The sequence below is a fragment of the Pagrus major genome, chromosome 5 (assembly GCF_040436345.1).
Source record: "Pagrus major chromosome 5, Pma_NU_1.0".
Lineage (NCBI taxonomy): Eukaryota > Metazoa > Chordata > Actinopteri > Spariformes > Sparidae > Pagrus > Pagrus major.
In genome coordinates this window covers 14,849,281-14,873,440 of record NC_133219.1, presented here as the reverse complement: position 1 = coordinate 14,873,440, position 24,160 = coordinate 14,849,281, and the positions used below count along the sequence as shown (strand labels likewise).

Below are 24,160 nucleotides of genomic sequence, written 5' to 3'. Positions count from 1 at the left end.
TAAGTCCTGACTGATGCCTGTAAACTTTGAATGCAATGCACTATTTGAACAGATTAGATTATCTAGACCATAATCAGCTTCTAGTTAGATCTATAGACAAGCACTAGGCACATGCAGAAATTTTGTGCAGACTTGAGTTTGATAAATATGTTTGAGCGTTGGATAAATGCCTCTTTACCCTGTATGTTGTATTAGCGATGCTAAATTGTCTTTGAAATGCATCTAGATCTGATTTGCTTGTTTATGTTAACACATTAAAAGACTTGATTTAGCTGTCTCTACAATATTACATGTTTTTGTCAATCCATTTTTTTTTTAAAGTCCCCTCCTGCGAAGAAAAGTGTGTTTTGCTCATTACTTCACTTTGAGCATCACAGTGCAGAATGATGTATGTGTACTAGAGGGCTGTTTTCACTGTGCTCACCTTAAAGGGTAACTCCAACTACTTGTGTGTTCACAGGTCTGGGGGAGTACTACTGTATTTGTGAAAAAAGTAGTATAAAGTATTGTGTGGCTCCAGGGGAAGCTGCATTGTAATCTGATAAATTGCCTTCAGTGATGTCACTTGGATGAGTTGCACTGTGGGTAATGTTGGCGCGAGGTTTTGAAAAGCAGTCCACTGGTCAAAAATTGCAACTCCTTCAACGCAGTTGGACTCACCATGGACATACACCAGAATCAGAGATATTGTCTCTTTTATTCAATGCATTCTTCTTCCTTTTCAAAACCTGGTGCCAACATTAGACCTATTAACAAACTTTAACATGTAAAATTGTTGGCGTTACCCTTTTAAATCTTTTTAAATTAAGTTTTTTGTGAAGAAGACAATTGTGGTCCAACATGTAATTTGAACAAGCATTATGTGAAAGAGGAAAACATGTTGTGTCTGTCAGTTAAATGGGAAAAAATATTGCTTATTCATAAATTCATCTTTAAGTGAGAAAGAGTAGATGCAATTTTATTTTAATTTTTATTAAGTTAATTTAACTTTTCTTTGGAAAAAACTTGTCAGACACAAATCCTAGAAATCAGTGTATTTGTATACGTCTTTAAAAAAAATTAAGTTACGGTGATGCACAGCTTCACATTAGAGTGCAGAGAAGCATATTATCCCTATTTTTCCCCTCAAATTGGGCCATTCTTAAAAATGGCTCCCTTTCTTTTATTTCCAATATAGCTGAAGACCTTAACAGGTGCTCAATCAAAAAACCCAAAGTCTGAAAAATCAGCACAATATCCCATCTTTTCATTCTAGTTTTTTAGTGGGTGTTTTTTGTTTTTTTTTGTTCAGATCAAGGACACAACATGTGAATGACATAGCCTTTATTAAAACTTTACATTAATTCATAACTCAATTTAAATACTATTGTGATTCCTAGTTCTCTTTTTTCTACATAAGTGTATATTAGTACTCTATATGCTTTTACTTTATTTTGATTTCCCTTTTATAATCCAGCATGAGCCTCAGGAGTACATACTGTAAAGCATACACTGTTGCAACATTAATATTAATGTACGATCTATGCTCTGCACAACACTTTTGGGTAATAAGTAATTGTATAAGCATTTATTAGCCTGTGCTAAAAAAAAAAAACATTAACCACATGAAGAACCATGTTAAGGAAAAGGCAGAAAATCTGGCACAAGACAGCACAAAATCTATAATGAATGAGCTACTGACAGCAAAGTGCAATGGTTGGAGTACTATGACTGACTGAATAGCATCAAACTGGTAAATAAATCTGGTTAAAAAGTGCTCCTAAAAGTTGGGGGTTGTGGAGTACTCACTCAGAAAATACTTGTCATGTTGTTCATGTTTGCAATAAGTCATCTTTTTTAAACATAATACCACAGCAGTCAGTGCCTTGGCATAGTAAGCAGCATATTATTCCATCTTTGTCCAAATACATCTTTATAAAAATAGAAAACAACTAGAGAAAGGAGAATATATTTGCCAGCAGGAGACTACAGTATATGTAGTAATCATTTTGTAAAAGTTGATTTCAGAAATTAAAGATGTAAGTTATACATTTCACAAAGTGGCAGAAATACATAACTGGCCCACCAGAGTCCCTGCTCTTTTCACGTACTTAAAGCCTGTCTGGTCACATCTGGTTGGTCACACTGCACAGCACTCTGGACTGGCTGAGAGACGGCTGGTTGTCACTGACTGAGTTTGACTCGGTCATGGTGGTGAATGGACCAACCCCGCCTGAAACCTGGCTCCCCCACGGCCTCCACTCTGGTCTGGCCCTCTGGCTCTTGGGGCTGAGGCTGGTGCTTCCAGCAACGGGCCTCTTCCCCTCATGTGTCCCCCTTACTGACCCATTCAGCACGGCAGGGGCAGAGGTCTGGTCCAGGTGCTCAGCTGAGACCAGAGGCTGCCGGTCCTCCTCCTCAGAGATGGCAAACACCGGCACACTGATGTGATCACCCTCGCCTGGGAACTCACGCCTCTTTCCGGTCTGGACACTCTCAATCTGAGTGGAGGAAGAAGAGCTGGGGCTGGGTTCAGTGGGGGAGCCCTGGGCATGAGGAACCCCAGAAGCCTTCCCTGGGTCTGCTGTCCCGGAAAGCAGACCAAAGCAAGGCCCCGTGAAGCGTGAACGCCGCAGGTTGCTGGTGGAGTTGAGACGCCGCTGTCTCTGGGCGGGCTGCGTAAGGGGGTAGGAGGCATTACTGATGGATGAGTCAGAGATGGTGCTGGTGTCTGCCTTGGCCTCCAGGTGAACATCAGAGAAGACCTTCCTGCTGTCGCCTCCTCTGCAGTCAACTACCGAACTGGATGGAGCCTGAAATGATAGCAAACTATTTGTAGACCCTCTAGACTTATTACAGATGGAAAAGCACGTGTGATCAATAACACTAAAGATGGCTCCATTCAACTGAAGTGACTCAGTAAGCCATGCCACTGAGCTAGAATGCACACTATTAGGATCTTGTAATTTTTAATAGCTAAACAGAATGCAGCCATTTTTAATGTTGCACATTAGACCATTGTGTTTTGTGCAAGGAGAAGAACAAAATGTCTGCAGTGAAAAAAGGCCAGTATGACAGAGGTGCCAGAGCTATTCTACATCCCCAATACAACAGATACTATTGACGAATATAACATGAGGAGACAAGTTTTAAGGGATTTTTAAAGGGAGTCATTATTTTGGGATGATTTGGGATTCCATTATTCTATAGGGGCTTTGAGAGACATGTTTTTTTTGTTTTGTTTTTAACTTCTTTAAACAAGTCTCCATCTATTTCAGTTGCTGTGACGCTCCAGAAATGTTTTGTTGACTACAAAACTTCACCTGACTTTGAAGGTGGTAGGTAAATGATGATTGAATCTTCTTTTCCTTTAATGATAGAAAATATATACTGTAGCTTAAATGCTGGTGATTTTGTTTGAGGAAATAGAACAATCAATTCAAATGAAATCTCAAATGTGCCAAGAATTTTCTTAAAGGGTCAGGTCACCCAAATTACAGAACAAATGAAATTAACCCAAATGACTGCGACACACTCTTGCAACATCAAAGGTTCTAGTACTGACGCTGTCCACCAGCTTGGTGAAGGGGCTGGTAGAGTTCCAGCTGCACCACTTCTTATGCAGCTGCGGCAGTGGAGGGAGGAAGTCCTGGAAGGTGCGTACGCTCCACGCTCTCGGTCTGGCACCGCTGCTGTCCTTGGTCGACCTGCTGCCCGTAGTTGAGGTGTTGGAGTCTGGCGAGGGCCAGTCACCTGCAGGGCTGGGACCGGTGTCACTGTGTCTCAAGAACCTCTCCCGCTGCTGAGAAACACAGAATGCATAAATGTATGAATTAAAATGACATGAAAAGAGCTGCCTGAAAAATGATAGGAAAATGTGTATATTTATAATACAAAACAAAGAGGGGCTGGAATAATAAATGTTTACCCAACAAACTTTCCCTTAACAAAGGTCAAAAGACAAGGGTGGCTAGAGAGGATAAACAAACTAATTAGCAATGATGACGACCACACTATGTAAATAGCTCACATATCAGAGGTGGCATTATGCTCAAGCACTCAACTGCAGCTACAATGGTCAATGACCTGCACTGAGCAACAAGCTTGTTAGTGAATCACGCACACATCTTTAGTATTGAGCATTAATGGAAAGACTGGACTGAAGTAGTTACAATAGGAAAAGGAAAATAGATGGATACTGCTTTCGGGCAAGGTGAATTTATCAGATCTGTATATTTCAGACACCAAGAGACAAAAGTATTGAGAAATTACAGAACCTAGATCTTTTTGACCAAATAATAACACGTAAAACGTGAGAAAAGTATTCTTTATTGCCCTGTCAGCCTGAAGAAGTATCAAAGCATGCAGGAACATAGTACTTAAGCTGGGGATATTAGGAACTGACTGGCTGCCAGTCTGCTGACGGCACCTGCCGCATTTCCTCCTTACTCCTGAATTTCTCCCTGCACATTGTGTTGTGGACTACATTAATGGATTAACAAGAAGGAACTGTGCCTGATTAGCTTGGCCCGCTGAGTCACACAGCCAGCCAGCAAAGCACGTGTGGCTCACGTACCAATCTCAATCATTATTTATTAAGTAAAATTAAAGCTGTCAAGAGAACAACATGGGGTTTTTGAATGATTTCAGTCACATTAGTGGTGTTGTGTATGCATCAGTCTTACCATCTGAGCTGGACATTACAAATCCAAACAAATGACTATTTGAGAGAACACTTTACTGTATTGGGAGTAGTAAAGGTCATATATGCTTGAGCAACCAAGAGAGGCTAATTGTGATTGACGGGTTGGATGTGCAAAGGACACATTATCCTTCCTGATCGGTCAGCTGCTGTTGATCAAGGGAGGGGGGAGGTTTTAGGGGTTGCAACCATCAGACAGAGAACGAGTCCAGATAATCCTTTACACAGAGTCACTAGCAGCTAACTTTGTCTAGACAAGAATTAGCTTGGGGTTTAATTAAATGTTCTTTTGGGCATTAAAGCCCCACCAACACAATAGCAACTGTTAGATTTGACACACAAGGTGAAAAATCAGCAACAGATCACATTTGCCCACAAACTGTGGCTCTAAAGGCTGTGTCTCCAGGCCCTTAAGGGGTGGCTGGAGAAGCTTGACACACTCTCCAGAAAAAATAAAAACAAATCTTGTAAACTTTGGACAGCGAAGAATGTACAAGGGCATTTTGATCCAGACTTCTCTGCCTTTATCTCATCACACTGCCTACAGCAACGATTTTAAAGTCTCCTCATTGCTTTATTGTAACAAAACTGAAGCTCTTTTCAGAAAAGGTCCTATAGAACAAATTTTTTTATCAAATAGGGTTTAATGGCTTAATGCTCCTGTAGATATTTGCTGGTGTTGAAAATACCATGCGAACCCAGAAGTTCACCTGGCAATGACACTAAGAAGTCCAATTGGGCATTTTTCAGTGACCTTTGCCACTGTTAGCCCAAGCAACATTTCTCAAACATTATTTACATGGACGTCTGCATCGAGGACACACACAGGCAGACCACACACTGTGTGCCAAAGCGTGCATGACACACACAAACACACACAATTGGAGCTGGGAATCTGGCTCTGTAGATAATACTCCATTAGCCTAGGCTGCAGAAAAGCTTGCCAGTCCTTCAAAAAGCTGCCAGAGCTGTTTTATGCCAACTCTTATTCCAAGAGAATACAAAAGAGAGCAGAGAAAAAAATGCTGGGTCCAACCGTTGCTTCTTCCTCAACACTCTTCCCATCTTTTTAATTATCCTCATTTCCCATTTATGTCCTCACAGTTTTCATAGTTTTAGACTGAACCATACGTATGCCAACAATGGTGTCAGCCTTATTAGAACACTGGGTCAATCCAAAACACCGAATGCCCTGTCACCTCTGATGTTTGTTGGTTCGGGGTTCATTTCCCCAAAGCGACGAGATCCCCCACTGAAGAACACCCCAAGTGTTTGGCCTTGAGATTAAATAGACAATTTCACTGTTCACTGTACAGCTACTTTCAAATCTAACTTTTTGGCTGGACTGCACAAAGCTGGTTGTTAATGCTAAAAAAATTGCATCAAAAGTGACATAATTGACTGAATGACACTTAATGACAACAGTCAGAAACATGACTGCTTCATGTGCATGACAGGTGTCATGTCCGTCTTATGCACACCCCTGCAAAAAAAGGGTTACGACATACCAAATGTCAACCTCATTGGGCGTTAGAGAAAAAGTCAGGCTTTATCCTATAGGGATAGTGAATGTCTGCACTAAGTTTAATTGAAATTCCATCAAATAGTTGTTCAGAGGTTTCAACTTGAAGCGAAGTAGTGGACTGACCGACTGATTGACATTGCAAAAGTTTTAAGGGATCCTGAATGTTTTTGGTGCAAGCAATATCCTAACGAGGTAACATCATAGACAACTGTGTTGGCATGAAACTGAGCCTTACTGTGTGAGGGGAGAAGGGTAGCCTGCATGGGCTAGGGGCTGAGGATACAATGAAAACTTCATCCGCACCAAGGTCGAGTTCAGTCAGACCACTGCAGGAGAGGTCCACCTCTGCATTCTGGGAAATGTCACCGCCAGCACTGACTACAGAAAAAAAGAAAAAAAGTTCAAAGACAAAAGATGTGAAAACATTGATAGCGAGGCCATTTTAGTTTCATTGCACTGTGATAGTGCTTATCCATGAGCTGGAACTCTGTCCCAGGTCTCGGGAAAGTGTAATTATATGTCAATTCAAATTTTGTACATCAGAACGGTTTTCACCACTGAAATGTCATCTATCCCAATGATCCACAATGATTTCATGCTGCCTACTTCTTTAAGTAAGGACAGTAAGCAGTAGAGCTTATGATGCTCTACTGCAATTTAACTGATTCACTGAAACAATATGTAGAGTAGGCTAATCTCAACTCCTTTACTGTTTATAAGCTATGTGTTTTAGTGTAAACTCCTTACACCGTGACTGGAGCACACACACAGAGGGGGACTGTACTCCCCTGTTGTTCAAACTACTCCCAGGCTGCTTTGTGGGTTAAATGCCACAACCCACAAATCTCTCAGCCTGGTTTCAGTCCCACTAACAGAGAGAGAGATTTGGATTGTTCCAGGATCAAGCCTGTGTGTGGCTCCAAAACGAATGCATTTTTCCTTTCCATTGAAAGGATGGAAACTCTACAGACCAACCCAGAGTCCCCAGAGGGTTCCTCATTTAAAGTAATATCTCACGACATATTTATAACACAAGTGTGATTCAACCTATAACCAGTAAATGAAAACTTGTAACGCTCAGTGTTAGGTAAATCTTTCAGAGGAAAACTCCTGGGAGGCAAGAAAGATTTCCTGTTTTCCATTTACAGAAACATCTGTGTTTGGAAATTGTTTGGAATAAATAGAAGACTTGGGTGGGTAGCATGGGCACAGATAACCATCGCTGATGAAATTACAAAGAAAGAGCACCAATTAGAGATGCTCATCAGCAGAATATCAATCCCACACTGTTTGATTGACAAGCAATCTCCTTAAAACATCACAGCAATTGAGGCACATTCCACAAACCCCAGGCCTTTCTCTTTTTAACGACTGCACTCGAACTTTATCAGATGATGGCTTTGCCAGGAAATGAATTAATGGCAGATTTATATTCCTGAAGGTGTTATTATCATTCCTTAAAATTACTGTAATTAAAAGTCTAAACACGTTATGTAAATATAAATCAAAATGATGACATCCACAGTAATGAGCAATTGTGGCCTTTGGGCTTGCTCCAATTCCGTAGTAGAACACAGAGTGCCAATATCAGCAATCCAATATATCAGTCTATTCAGTGAGTGTGCATTCGTGTGTGCAGGTGTGTGCCTTCCCGACCTGTGTGTGGCGAGCTCTCGTTGTTGTTGTCCTGCTCCATGGTTGCCTCCAGATTGGTCTGATTCTCAGCCATCAGCTGCAGCTCACTGACCTCAGCCCCAGTGTTCTGGACTCCCTCTGGCACCTACAAAACAAGCACACAGCACAACACCACTCAGTTTACCCACAGTGCTTCATCATGATACCAGCAGTACAAATATGTTCAGTGTTCCTAGAGGACACGAGCCAATGTCTTGCAATTGACAGGGATATTGCAGCAGTCAACACAAATTAATGTGTACATTGAATGATATAGAATAAATTAGAAATACCATCTTGTTGTTATTAATGTTGTGGTGTTTTTGAGTTTAAATCACACCAATGTGTCATTTTATTTTAAGAATTTACTTGTAGTAAAATTATTCTGATGGGACTTTTAGTTAAATCTGTTCTCATTTGGTTGTTGCTCTTTACTTTTGCAGACGTTAATGAAAAAATACAAAGAAACTGCAAATAACTCATATCTCATATAATGGTGTATGGATCATTTTTGGAAAAATTGAGAAAATGTGCAGGGTAGGGCGGCAACTAAAGATTGTTGTCATAATTGATTTATCTGCAGACTATTTTCTCAATTATATGATTAATCATATTGTCTTCAAAAAATGTCATTTCCCTCACTGCAAAGTGATGCCTTTAAATGGCTTGTTTTGTCTGACCAACAGTACAGACCCCAACAATATTCAGTTTACTATCATGTATGGCAAAGAACAGCATTACATTTCAGAAACTGGAAGCAGATGATGCCTGGCGATTATTCAGTTATCAAAATAGTTGCCAATGAATCTGATGATTCATTCATTGGATCTGTTGATCGACTGCATTGCACTCCTATAGAATTGCTAGACTCGCGATGGACAGTATCTACAAAGAGAATCAAAATGGATGGAGCAGAACCAGAGATAGTCTTTTTATTCCATGCAGTCTTCATCATCCTTTGTGCACAATGCAACTTGACCTTTCAACAGTTCACGTCAGAGTTTCAGGTGTGTTATGCTAGTAGAGGCTAATGTAGCATGGAGCCTCTAGCCCGCAGCAAAGATGTAGACCGGGTTTCAAAGGTCTGGTAAGATCACTTATTTCTAACTCCATACCTTCAGATTTTTTTCATTTTCAAACTTGTAGTCTTTGGCCATTAACGACTCAAGTGACATTACTTGAGGCAATTCAGACAATATCAGTTTTCTGGAGGCACAAAAGGCTTTATAGAGCGATTAACAGTTGGTTTAAACCAACGTTTGGTGAAAAATGAGCTATAAAAGTACTGTGATGCAAGGTGTAATTGCTAAGACACAACTGACAGGGATTATGTCAGCCAGCAGCCTTTAATTTTAATGATAAATAGCCTTCGGGGTGTCACAGAACTTGAGTTACCTGCAAACCTTTGTTGTGCATTATATAAATTGATGTGAAGAATCTAAGTAACACCAAGCACCAAGTGCAAGTTTACAAATCACTATAGCAAATATTATGAAATGTCTCTGGCTTCGTCATCAGGTTGATCAAACTATGCTTTGAAACTGTATGACCTGATGTGAACCCGAGGTGGTGCGGCTCAGCATGGAGTGGAGGGGCAGAACTACAACAGTAGACGGTTTTGACTTCAGTGGCAAAGAATATTAGAAAAGAAATGTCCAGTGATCCCTGATAAAACTTTGTTTTCAGAGGAATGTCTGTGACAAATAAGGCAACAGAGTGAAGAAGACAGGTAGGGGAGGAGAGACAGTGACATGCTGAGAGGACAAAAGGAGAAATAATGGTAAGTATACAGCGGTGTCTGTACCTCAGAGTTGCTGGATGCACAGGAGCTGGCTCTTTTTGGACACAGTTTGGGCCTGGAAAACATACAGTACCACAGCAATTCAGTTTATAATTACAGACATATCCAAAAACCAACTTTTATGAATGTCTGCAATTTTTTTCCCCTCTTGGCAGAGTTTTCCCAAAAATAAAAATCCCTCTGGTGTTCACAGTTTGACCAGAAATGTAAAAATCGACACATTCTCATACAGCTGTACTGGGATAGGAGCTTTTTGAAATAGTAACCACCTCGTTCAATATATAATAGCTGGAACATACCCGTGGCTGCTTCCCCCTCAATAGTTACTCTGTTGTGGTGCTGGACATTAGACGAGATGCACCATGATCTCGCATTCACACATACCTCAACTCTAGCAGTTCACATAGTGGTCGATACTGAGATGTTATTTATTTTTCGTCCTGTCACTTTTTCACTGCTGAAAGCCATGTCCAGTATCTGTATCCAGTATCTCCAGTAGTGCACAAAAGTCCAGTAGAGCCATAACTGGATTCTTTTACAACTGAGGACATTACTAACACCACTTACCTATTTTTACCATGCATTTCTGTCCTGCTCTTCAGTCCATATGAACCAATGAAGCATGCAGAAATATTTGAGCAAGTACCCTCTTATTAAAAATTACTCTCACAGCTGAATGAGTTCATTACCAGCCACGGGTCAAGTGAGAGCAAATCCTGCTGTGACTCCCTTCCACCTTTGGCTGTTTTCTGACCAGAGGGGACCTTGAGAGTTAATCTCACTGCTGCTTTAAACTAGCAAGATCTCGCCTAGCTCGCCAGGCTAGTTGTTTTCCAATGATTTTCTGTGAACTCATTTAAATTAATAGGGAACAACCGAATGAGAAAAGAACAGCTACTGAGGCCGCTCATGAGGTTGACGTTTCTTGGGAATGCATTTCCTAGCTTCTGAATGACTCGTGTTGTTCTTGCTAATTACACTTGCATTTTATTGAACATGTGCTTTCAATTTCCCCGTCATTAATGGTGAGAACCTGTGGAGTTATTGTGCCTAGCAGATGAGCTGGAGACACTGAGCTGCATTTGAAATTAACACAAATCACATTAAACAGGGGTGTTTCTCACAGCAAGCTCAATACTAAGGTTGACAAAAACCTTTTTGGATTCTGAGTCTATCTGGACCAGTGGGGTAAAACAGTCACCTTGTCAGAACAGATAGTATTACAAACCTCCAAACTTAACCCCTCAGCTTGTGTTCATTGTCCCCTGGGATGGACAAGAGGGAACAGCTTGTAAATTATACCTTTTGATTGTCTGACAATGCTGTTAGTACCAAACTCACATTGAGTTTTAATTCTCCTTGTTGTCCCTTCTCTCTCCGCCCATTCACTTTCATGCAGCCTCTGTGTTTTTGTGTGCTGGAATTGATGCCAGGTGCTGTACCTTGAATGCCCCGCTGTCTATGGTGAGAATGCTCCACATCAAGGAGGCCGCACAGTTGCAGCCAAACCCAACTAATCTCCAAGGGTCACCACATCAGGGACTGAGGCTTCCAGCTGAGTCAACATAACAAAGTGGCGAGTCTGTATGTGCGAGCGTGTGCATCTGTATTTACTGTCAGTCCAGCCCATTTTCATGCAAGGGAGAAATCAAAGACTTGTGAATTTTCTCAGGAGAATATCTACTGAGGAACTCTGAGGGTTTATGTTTGACAAACAAAGCAAAAAACAAGAATCTAAAGGATATATCTGAGAAAACCAGATACTGTATATTTACAAGAGTCTCGGTAAGAGCAGCTCTGTGAGGCTGTGTTTAATCAGCATGGGAACATGCTCACAATAACAAGGATAAAACATGCTGATGTTTAGCAGGTATGTTTTCCATTTTCACCATCTTTGTGAAGCATATTAGCATGCTAACATCGGCTAATAACACCAAACACAAAGTACAACTAAGGCTGATAGCAATGGGAAGCATCACTGGAGAATAGAATAATATTTGCCTCGCTGGGTGGGACTTTAAAGATCTGGGGATAATAAACCTCAATAGGATCCATCCTCAGGGGTGTTTGAATATCTTTATCATATTTCATGGTAATCCATCTAATAGTTAGGGATAGGGATCATCAATGGCACTAAATTTGATATATATGAATGTCTGTAAAAAATTAACAATCCATTCAGTATTAGAGGTTGTTGAGCTATTTTGCCCTAAAACAGAGTGATGGAATGAATGACTGCCCAAGATTATACAACTATACTTTCATCCACAAACTTTACAACGTTGTTGCAATTCATTAGTGGCAACTAGAGGTCAATCTGTATTGTATTAGGCTGACTAACTGGTGGTTGCAGCACTTATCATCCCTAATCTTTCTAAATAAACTTATTCTACTTCTGTTACCTGAAAACGATGCAGAGGGCACTGGTAAGTATCATAGCGAAGAAGGCAGCTCCACTCACAGCAGCCAGCAGAGAGTCTACCTTGCTGGCTGTGGGAGCAGAGGCACGGCGCTCCCCCCCTGGCTCAGTCAGGTTGTGGTAGTGGAAGAGAAGAGCGAAGCCACGACCCCAGTGGGTGGTGGTGATGAGCTCCATGATGACCTCCACCATCTCCTGGCTGGAACCAAAAACCAGCTGACTGCTAGGAGGCCTGTTGGAGCCACAGAACCTGGAGGAGAAGGTGATGAGGTCTGAGATGTAGAGGACATCGTGGGGGCAGGCGTCAAGCACCGAGTGCTGAGTTTCAGGGCTCACAGCTGGAGTTTCAGTGAAGTGTGGTGGGGCAATAGTGGTCTCCTCCACAACTGTGCTTGGGTTAGAACTGGGGTTGATGTCTCCCCTGAGGTGAGGTGAGGAGGCGGAGTTGACAGCCTTGTCTCCTTGAGGTACAGCCCCAGGGAGGAGGAGAAGAGAGGGAGGAGGTGGCGAAGACAGGCCAGATGAGGCATCTGCAGATCTTTTGGCAGAATTTGAGACTTTGGCAATCTCCATCTTTGTGGACTGTTCCTGGACAACTACTTGCTTCACCTCGCCATCTTGGGAGGACTGCTGAGTCTTTGTGACATCCCCTACACTCTGAAGCATTGGATCTTTAGCTGCTAAAGAAGTTTCATCTGCTGCTAAGCTGACAGGAGTGAACGTCACCTCTTCGTCTGCCTCTTCTTCTTCAAAATTAGAGATAGCAGAGTACTGTGCAGCGGAGTCATGGCTTTCAAACACGTCAAAGTCAAATATCTCCAGGATAAGCTGGTAATCAACAGGCACAAAGAACTGCCAAACACAGTGCGTCCCAGAGGAGTAGTTGTAGGGAAAGCCAGGGGACAGAATGAGGCCTTGGACATCCACCACATCCACCTTGGCACCACAGTCAAAGTATACCTGCAATATGAATCATATTAAGTTAGTCATGTCATAATATAAAACCTGCTTTTCAAGCACTACAACCATTGAGCTTCCAAGTCTGAAAAGTTAAGCCAGTACAGAAATGCCTTAAACCTGCATTCTTTCTAATGACATGCAGATTTCCTAATGAGAATCATGGTCTCAGTCACTAGTTTCAAGTCTTCTTCGATAAAAAATGGTCATTTAGTAAGTTAGCGTAATTTGAAGTAAAATAGACGATGAAGCAGTGTGCTTTAGTGCAAGGCTTTCTTGTAATTGACAAGCTGCTACCATAGCATTTCTGTAGTTTCTCAGTCAGATCCAGTGTCCTTCCCAGCACCACCCTCTCATCCAAATATAATTACTTCTGGCTCCAAAAAACCAAGATGGCGACAGCCATAATGCCATACACGTGGTGTCAAAATGGTAGTCCACTTAAGAATCTTACATTTCAAGATTTATTTTAGGCACTGACTAACACCCCTGTCAATTAACGTGACTCATATAAGTCTACAGGTAAAGCTCAGCACAAATACTGCCAGGGTACGGCTTTTGATTCCCACTGGTGCCACCCATGCTAGCATTCATGCCATTCTTCAGCATTGTGTTTAAAAGAGTTGACCCGTATTATATAACACTCTGCCTAAATTTTGAGTTGAGTCATGTATTCAGATAAGGGCAACGAAGCGATTAAGTTCTTTATGTCAAAAGCACCAACAACCAAGGTACCTATCAGCAAATAATACACTCGACTTGTGGTCTGATTACTCACAGACATAAACCAGCTTGAAACTGAACTATTCAACCCTGCTGTTCTGCCTTTATATCAAAGCCTGTGCTTTGCCTGTTTTGCCTGCTCGGGTAACCCTGGGGAGAGTATTTCTTCAAACATACTGGCTGTAATTCTTCCCAGGTGTGTGGGGATGTAAGGGGGACCTGAGGCCTAAGCAGAGGCAGATGTGTGGCTGGGCCAGGGAGTTGAGGACCAGACCTTTGTAGGGGGCCTGTGCGTTTATGAGCTTTCCTGTTGGCTTCAGTTCTGGACTGTGGGAATGACCCAGACTGGTGGACCCCCATGCCAGACAGGTAACAAACCAACAACCGCGGGCGACACTTGTGCTCTGGACTGGGCTAAAAGCATAAGAGATCACTTTGAGAATGCAGTTTAGATGGGAGCTAGGGAAGAGGGCAACAGGGACACAAGGACAGCTAAAGTCTATGGAGCCAGACAGGTACTTTGATTTCTCCATGGACCATCTATCCCCATCCAAAGGCATGCATCAAAGGCATTCCTCAGTCGGTATATTTTAAGTAGCCAAATCTACTTGTAATTTTCAATCATGACTAGAAGAGAGGACCACTCAGTCAGCCCTCCGGTCATTAGGATCAAACCAAAAGCCTTCTCTATAGTTGATACAGCTGACAGTCTAACAGCCAGGCTACAGCATATTACAGACACATGGAAGGTCAGAGAGGGCAAGGAGGGAAGAGCCATCTACATAACTAAAGGAAATATGTGTGAGCATTCTGTTGGGTGTCAGACATGGAATACGATTTTCATAATTATGCTTTCATTAGTGTATAATCACCTGTTTTGATGAATGAGCCGGTTCTCTTCCACAGAGTCCACCAAGTTGCACCACCATGTTTCTACAGTGGCCCAGAATGGACAGACCAAACACTGGCTACAGAGAGCCTTTTTGCATTTATTGCGTTTTTAGCGACCACCGGAGGAGAGGTTGAAACAAGGGGTGCTCAGTTGGTTGCAATCTTTGTTAGTTGCCTTTCCTACACATATCGTAGGGGGGAATGTAAAAACTGTAGTGAATGTAGGGCATGTAGTAATCCAGCGATGGTCTGCACCTCCAAAGTTATTTTCATGATCTCACAGGTGTCTACTTTCTGTTCAGAATGATAAAATATTTGCCCAGGGCAAAACCAGTGTTTATTTCTCATATTTCCACAAACCAGGCTGCTCCACTCTACTCTTATGCTGGAACTTACTGTATGTTAAGTCTGCTGGTCAGGGTCTGCCAGTGGCTGGCACAGTCTGCGGAAATACCGCATTGAAATTTTGGTTACGTCTCAGGCAAACATTTAATCTTTCCGGGCAGACAGCAATCTGTTGGATTGCGAGAAAACCTCAGAAGGTAAAGCAAGCTGCTTAAAAAAACAACACTTTAATCTTCCTCCAAACATTTGCATACGGAATGCGACTGCATGCTACTGAGACCAAATCACAGAGTAACATACACAGTGCTGAGGTCACAGATGGGGCAACGTTTAAGTGAAAAATAACACAGGCATAAAACCACGTGTTGCATAAGACAAGTCACCAGTCTCCTTGACAAATCCACGAAATGCAAAGTGAAAGTATGCATCAAAGCAAAAATGCTCGTATGTGAAACAAATTAACCAGCTTACTACAGGACAAGCCAAAGCCATAGTTTCTCCATTACAGTTACAAACAGTAGTACTGTTGTCAAAGACATTGACCTGTCTTTGACATGAGAGGAATGTCTGTTCACTGTTTTTTATCCTTAATGCTGTTTTAATATTTTTGCAAGTTACCAAAATTCTCTCAAATTTTGATCATTGAAGTCCTTTTTAATGGCTGTATTTGGCCGTTTTTCTCCATGACTTACATTTGAAAGCAATTACATTAGTGCAAGACAAACAACACTTGCAATGCCTTCACACTTACAAGAAATTAATGTGCTACAGCAAAGAATTACACGGATGACATTTGAACGGGCCAAATGCCATTCCTGCTGAGGTTAGAGAGACTAAGCCGATTTGGGGTTCACAGTGTTTGCAGCAGGGTTGCGCAATGAGGGGAACCACTTCACAATATGGGGGCATAACAGGGGGAAGAGAAGGACAGAGTGTCCCCTTTCAGGGTAAAAATGACCAGCAACGAGAAAACATATGTTTGTGGATTTATCTTTGTCATATTGCTGCTTTGCTGGCCTTTACTCAACCTCCGTTAAAGATTTGTTTCACTCTAAAATAAATAAATCAACAAAAGTTCAAAAGGTAAAAAAAAAAAAAAGATGTGGCAAACACTGCTCATCTGTACATCAATAGTCTCGTCTATGATGTGAAATCCTGCATCTGATGAAAGAGAACTGTGTCATGGACTGGGACCGTGTCATCTCTCCCACCAGGACGAGGCGGCTGGGAGGTCCCCAGCACCCTGGGATGTGCATGCTAGACTACACATGAAAGGGCCCCAAAGTGCCACTGTGTCGAATGGAAATGGGACATTCTTATAATGCCAAACATCTCAGTTCTGTTACATCACAGGCCGCTCCACTGGCAGGCCGCTAATTATTCAAGGATGCCTTTTCTCATGGCGGAACAATGGGCCGCAGTGCCGTTTTGGTGAGCCACTACACAAACAGGGAGGGAGGATAATATTTTAATGAAGTGATGCTAATAAGTACAAGGCAAGCTGAAAGTTTACATAAGAGCCGGCTGGTCCTTGCGCCCCAGTTGTGCCACTGACAGGGGCTTCCCTGGACAGAAGTAGATCAACTGAGCACATAATTGTCTGAAGTGACTTGTTCAGTGAAACATCAGACCAGCTGCTGTCATTACTGAGAGGCCCCGCACAAACAGTATTGTTCTATCGTTGTCACTTTGCGTCAGTACATCCTTTTTTTAAAGAAGAAAAAAGGTCAATCACATTCCACGATGAGGTTCATAAGCGTGTCTAACTACCTCAGAGGATACTTTAAATTCACTCACTGATGATGTGGAGCTGACTTGTTTGCATCATATCATGCATAACTCATTATTATGTACAATCAATTCAAGTTGGAACGGTGTGTAAAACGCAGATAAAAACAGAACGAAATCATCTGCAAACCAACCAAGTGGTGAACCTCGCCACATCCTTGCTTGTGAACTACTGACCCTTTTGAGGATTCCCCTTTCATTGCCAATCATTGCCAAATGAAAAGAGTTTGTTTATTTAATTTGTTTAGGCATAAAAAAAAAAAAATCACTCAATTAAGCTGTTTCTCTTCTGATTAGAATCTCTTCCCCAAAACTACATAGTGCAACTTTAAATATATTGTACTATTTTGACTGAGTAAAAGGATTGTCAAAAACACCAACTTTTTTGGAATCAGGTTTTATACCACTACATTAGAATATTATTTTTTAAATATTAATTTAAATATTCTTTATTATAAGAAACATTATTTAAAACTAATTGAAACAATTTTAACCTGAATATATTTTTCTATGATAGATTGAATTCTATGTAAGTGGGGGCTTCTGGTCAGATAAGAGATAAACAAAAGCTTGTACCTAAAAATTCATGTGCTGTAAAAAGGTGAGCACACCAACATAATTCAGTTCACCTCTATTTGACAAAACAGAAGTCTGCACTCAGACATAACTGTTGACTGTAACATGGATTTTTTTTAAACCACCCAGGCTGACGACACCGCTGTGAAAACTCTGCAACACGAGCTGGCTTCTGCTGAAGTACTGTTAACACACACACACACCCACACACCCACACACCCACACACACACACACACACACACTTGGCCTCTCATGCACAAACAGCCCTGGACTGGCTCATAAACAGGCAGGCGGGCCCCTCAAAAGGGGGCAGGAATCCTCACCAGCCCTGTTTACTGGAGGAGAAAAGTGACACTGCTTCACAGGCTAGCGCTTCAGCAGCAGCAGCAGCAGTCCGCTCGGGATGCTTTACAATCACACTCAATTCCTCAGCTCTGGACCACCAATATCAGCAAAGTGCAGCATTGTGGACCGATAGTTTGTTGCATGCATTCAATTAAACTCCCATTATCCTTAACTGAATCAAGTAATTTTTGACAGGGTTTGAGATTTGAGGGATAAAAATATATAAGAATGTAATGCAGCAACAAATTTAATTTGTCAGTCAGCTATATATTAGATCAGGCATAAAAAGTGATTGATTCCTTAAATCGAACATATTAAGAATTTATGCTGTAAAACAAATGATGGGGATGAGGCTAACCTGACCACACAATCAAATAAAAGCTGAAGCGTTTAACAAGATTAGAAGCATCACTAACTGAATTAGAATAAAAATCACTTATTCTGAAAAATACAACAAATGATGGGGGATTTCCTTGAGTTGCACTGGTGCAAGAAGATACAGACTTCTCGTACAGTAGTGCAGATTACACAGACCTAAGAGGTCAGTGCGTGGGAAAATGTTAGGAACTATTCCTCTTTTCAAAAACATCGGTTTCCCGTATCATACCTATCATAAACAGAGGCATGCAGCTGAAAAGAAAGCTAGAATGGGATTTTTAAGTTTTGAGACAGCTGACTCAGCAGCTGCATCTCAATGTCAGCAAGATGCCCCGTGTGGTTTTATATTTTGTGCAGCTCCCTCCAAATGCAGATAGAAAAGCAGCTCCTTGAGGTCATTCTCCACAGCTGTGAGAAGCGCTGATACTCGAGCCCAGGATTTATCACATATCTCCCCTGTGATGTCAATGCCTCTCCTGGTGGGCTCATGTCAGTGGCTCTGGTTCAAGCCAGGGTGAGTTTACAAACAACTGGTGTGGCGGCCTGATTAAGCCCAGGCATTTCTAGGGTCGCCCACGTTGGCCACTGTAGCGCTGGCTCAGCACATTTTCATCATGAGTGACTTATGAAAGGCCTCTTTGAGCACATGCATGTTCGATCGACATTTTATTGACAGGGCCGTCATGGGACATTCACTGTAGCATGCTTGAAAAAAAGTGGAACGCTGGAAATTATTACCGCTGCGGTCCTCCAACTTGCACAGATATGTGACTGGGTGAGGGAGAGGACAGGCAGATGCAGACTCTCTCCTCCATGTTTGTGGTGTAGAACCTATTAACATATTTCCTCTAGAAAGAGCTGCTGATGCCGCTGCTGTGGTAGCTGTTAAACCTGTGGAGCCCTGTGGTGACCTTAACTCCACAATGGTTTCAAACAGTTTGGAGAAATCTTTTCCAGATTTTGGAATGTGATCCTGTGAATGCGTCCAAGATAATTAGTCTTTCTGCAGCATGTCAGTGAGAAGCCCGATTGTGTATGCTGGGCTGCACTGTACTGACACAATTAAACTGCAATCAATCAGAGTCTAAATGGACACAGCAACATTTCCAAGTGCAACCACAGCATCAAAGTTGTCAGTTAAGCTTATTTTTTTGGAATATCATCTCCAGCAACACTGAACTACAGTATGTTTTTTGAGAACTGTCATGAAAGCTGTTAATTCCTCTGCAATAAAAGATTCTGAACTGCCCTCTACTCCAAAATGTAGTGATTTATCTCTAGTCTTCAGAGAAGATACTATGAGGCCTTATGTTAGGCTGGACATATATAATTTTAATTCTTTAATTAAAATGTGTAGGAATGCAACTAACGATTGTTTTCATTATTGATTAATCTGCCAACTATTTTCAGAAATAATCAATTAATCGTTTAGTCTACAAAACGTCAAAGAAATGTTAACTGCTCATCACAGTTTCCCAGAGCCCAAATCTACATCTTCAAATGGCCTTGTTGGTCCAACCAGTAAGTCCTTTCATTTAAAGATCTGGAACCAGCAAATGTTACACTGAAACGATTCATCGATTATCAAAAAAGCTGTCAACAATAATTCTACCAATTGACTTATTAATTCATCTTAGCTGTTCTGATGCATTAACTTAGCCCCATAACAGCCTCTTTCATCTATTTACATTAAATTTCAGTCACAAAGCCAAGCGTCTGATTAAAAAAAAAGGTAATAAAATTCAAGGCATCTTTATAAAACTTATTAGGGTGTTAACCAAACTCACTGCTGTTGTAAAGGTATTTCAAGAATCTGCAAAGACTATGCTATCCAACTGGATGAAAAACTGTTCCAACGGCTGCATGATAAGAAAGATTTTCATCCTGTTTTTTCAAGTTGCAACTCTATTTCCTATCCAGGGAGCTGGAAATTACATATTTCTTTATCCCTGCTTTGTTTGGGGAAAACAAAATCCTGTCTCGCTGTGCAGCAGATGGAAAGACTTTTTTACCCAAAGCGTTAGAAGAGTCTGTTTGAATTCTAGAAATACCTTCAGAACAGTTTTAAGTTGTGTTAAATTAAGTTTTCCAAAGATGCCTGGTTTTTATGTTTTTCAAAATGGGATGCTTAACTCTGAATGAAATGGTAATACATGAGAGGTTCACCTGGGGGCCACAAGTAAATCCTGTTCTCAGGTCTGTGCTCTCTGCAGGCTGGTGTCTGTGCCCAGCCAAAGATTGTTTACATAAAAGAAGTATCACTCAATAACACCTCTGTACAACCCCGGGTGGAGCGATTTTGTAGTCCAAACAACTCCAATAGAGTGATTCATCTTTTCTACAGATCGCTTAAAGGTAGGGAAGGGCAATTCTGGAGAAAAAGATAGTTGATTGTTGAGTCTCATTCCCAGGATGTCAAATACAAACACTCTGGGTTGGTATTCAGTCCGAAATTCTCACCCAAAGTGTCAGTATTTGACGTCCTGGGAATGAGACTCAACAATCAACTATCTTTCTCCAGAATTGTCTTCCCTACATTTAAGCCTATAGCCTAAACTTTATAGTTTTGAATCCTGGCTTTCAGTATTTGGATTAAGCAGCTCATGAAAAAATCATTAAAGATTCAGTGTGCAGGATTTAGTTGCATCTAGCAGTGAGGTTGAAGACTGCAACCAACTGAACGCCCCTCATCTCACCCTCCCCTACAATTGCCGCTATAACATGAAAGGTGTTGACAGAGGTTTGTTTTCTACTGAACAACGTACAGGTCTACATCTGCAACCGAGTAGCTTTCACTAACTCTCTCAGTCGGACTCACTGCTCATCACTCTGTCTCTGTCTCTAGTCTATCCATCCCATCTCTGCAAAAGTCCCACTGCACTTCACTGACGCACGTTGACATGTTTATCTTTTGACAGACTGTGTGTGCACCTGCTGTCAGATAATTCATGGGAGGACTAAGTGAATTCACAGTTCACTGGGATCCTACAACTCAATTCAATTAGAAACCAATGTCCCTTTTTCAAGTGGAAATAAAACCTTCCGAAACGACTGAGCGGTGCCGGAAAACAAAGATCAAATTCACTCTCTCCCGTCCGCAGCGCTGAATTGTGGACTTGCAGACTTGGATGCCTCCCATTTTTTGCGAGGGGGATAGAATAAATTCCAAGCTTGTTTATGCTGTTCCAAAAATCAACTTAATACAAAAGGGGAGCGGAGGACAAAGACATCATTTACCGTGCCCCCTCAGGCAGATAATTGCAAAGATAGTGAGCACCCTATGCACACAGGAACTAAAGCTGGAGACGCTGACAATTCAATATAGCAAAGGCTTTTGTTGTCTAGTTCCAAGAATTGTGCTGCTGAGCCGCCATTGTCCATCAGCGGAAGAGGACAACTCTTGACAGGTGGAAGCTTCTCCTTGCCGACCAGAGGGTCTTGATTTCCTAGGGATCTGTGTTAAGGATGCTATGGTATAACAACAGCCACTGCCCGCATGTTGGACATTATTTTTAATCACACATAAACCAAAAACAGAAGAATATGTGATCAGAAGAAAGAGTAGGTGATGCACTTAACAGTTTGGATCCCTTGCTTCAATGACTCTACAACAACATTTGGCAGGAAACGAGTGAACATCCCTGTCATTTTTAGAATGCTGCGGCTTAGATTCAATTTCCAGGACCACAGGAATAACACAGCAGCTATTCAGCCTGAGACGCATTCACCTTTTAGACTGCCTTCCACAACAACATATGCGTGGCAAACAATGTCAATGAGATCTATCCTTCCCCAACAGAGACAGCTGACACTGCTAGGGATGCACATGACATGCTGGCGATCAAATTGCATTTTAACAAATGCATGCACTAGCTGTATTAGGCAGTTTTTTCTCTTCTGCACAATGAGCCATCACTGTCCCTTGCTTCAGGAGCAAGTACTTAAGCCCACCCCTGCAGCAGTCTATGTAAACATGATTGTTCCAGGTGGCTCACAATGTACATCAACAAATCCTGTCATCCTCCAAGTTAAATGTGTAGCTGTGTATAAGTATTAACCAAATAACAGAGTGACACCTCAAGTAATGGCATCAGAACAACTTTTAAACCTCAGCCAATCAACTCGATACACAGCTAAGCCTAACTAACCTGCTGGCAGGAGCTCTGACTTTACCACAGGAGAAGCTAAAACATGTCCAACATGAATCACAGCCTGATTGAATGAGAAACATGCCCGGGAAACAATCCATGACTGTTTGTGTTCCTGTTTTTATCAGAGACAAACTTTTGATCATGAACCACTCGCATGTCAGAGGCAAAAGCTTGGGAAATCGCCTCAATGAGTATGAAAAGCACAACATAAGGTTTACATGCTCTCAATGTGGTTCTCATTTCAGCAGTTTGGACTCTGCATGCCATTCTCTGACTGTGTGAAGTGCAGTTACATCAAAACATGATTGTGCCATCAAAACATCCCCCTTTAAAGCCCTAGAGGATCTAATGTGACACGAAGTTAGGTACTTTTTAAACAGAAATAAAAACTTTACGAAAGTGTGCCTAAAATGGAAAAGGTGGAAAAGCTAGTCAGCATGATGTAAGTTGATTAAAACAGTCTGGCTATGGCTAAACGCTACAGGGTTTTTTCCCCCCCTGGATTTCACTGTTTTGGATTGTCAAAAAACACATGGGATACTTTAATAATATAAACAACGAAACTGGACTTGCCTCGTCGAAATGCAAACCGCATTTTAAAAAAGATATATTTCAGTTAATTTGCATTAGTTTTTAGCCTACTTACATGAGGCGGATGTATTGGCTCAATGTTTTGGACAGACAGTTTCAAATCACAAGCTGAGTACAAGAGCATTTTGATAACCTCTTTATGACCTAATTTAGTTTGTTTCCTCTGTAACTGCCCCACAACCAGCGTAAGGGAACGTAATGTTACGAGCTATTTTGTTATCAAACAGAGCGCACACAAAACTCAATTGTAAAAATTGATCATTTAAAAGTTTACAGCTAAACGCCCAACTTGTTTACGCCGTAATACGTGAGTTTGGATGTTTTTCGAAATAAAGTGGTCTTTTGATAAACTCGGCATACATGTTATTTAATGAAAAGCATTCACAGTATTAAAATGTCACCTTTCAAAAATTGGTTCATACGTGCCACTTCTCGCTGGCGCTTGCAACGCTGTACTGTATTCTGGAGGTACAAAATTGTTGACAATGCCGACGAGCCAGATTTAAATTTAAAGTGCAGCTGACGCAAGAGTTGCCTTGTGCATCGGATATATGCCGAATTGAATGGTGGTACCGAAGCTTTCATAAAATAACTCACTTAAAGTCCCTTGGCGTCAGAGTGTTTGCCGAGAAGCAAACAATCGTTGAATATCAAGATTTACGAACATAGTCCGTGGCTTGATTCTCTCCATACAAGTGAACACGGCACTCAACTGGGCAGGAGGTAAAGCTTGTGAATTATTGCCAGCTTATTGTCAGCAAATGTCAACTTACTTTCTGTGCAACGCATCCCATCACGAAGAGTAGATATGTTGTCACAAAAACATGTGCCCCAAGCGACGTAACACAACTCATTTTCCTGTAATTGTTCCTTTTTTAATGCGACGCACAGTGAACCGTATCCCGCTCCTCTGCTTCCCTCTCATTCACCTGAAGTATCGGGAGCGCGCTTCCATCGTTCATGGGAGAACTCGAACACAGGACCAGACCCCCAGATAAAAACTGTCCTGTCTTGGCATGGGAAAATAAACACTACGTCTGTGAGATTTATTTTAAAAATCCCATTTAAAAAAGTTATTATAATAGTATTGCATGACTGTAGTTCTGCCAGACCAATTCATGACCATACACTTCTGTCATTAGGTCCAACTCTTATATTTCTATAGCCTAATAACGATTCATTCTCCCAATCAAGCAGATAATTTAGGCTTAAATAAAAGTAAATAAAGTTTTGTTTTTTGTTTTTTTTTGCTTTCGTTTTACATTTCTGGGCTTAGCACATTGCTGTAATTGCTTTTAGCCTATTACTATATTC

At 41.4% G+C, this 24,160-nt stretch overlaps 1 protein-coding gene across 1 annotated transcript; it reads right to left on the bottom strand.

Annotated features, from left to right (window-relative positions):
• Nucleotides 1-1,308: 1,308 nt before the first annotated feature.
• LOC140995452 (uncharacterized) lies at nt 1,309-23,772 on the bottom strand. The gene is made up of 7 exons (XM_073465450.1): nt 23,620-23,772; nt 12,084-13,060; nt 9,685-9,736; nt 7,863-7,986; nt 6,442-6,584; nt 3,545-3,781; nt 1,309-2,792 (listed from the first exon to the last, which is right to left on the bottom strand). Exons 1-7 carry the CDS (start codon nt 23,698-23,700, stop codon nt 2,106-2,108), a joined length of 2,301 nt encoding a protein of 766 aa, XP_073321551.1. The 5' UTR covers nt 23,701-23,772; the 3' UTR covers nt 1,309-2,105.
• Nucleotides 23,773-24,160: the final 388 nt, after the last annotated feature.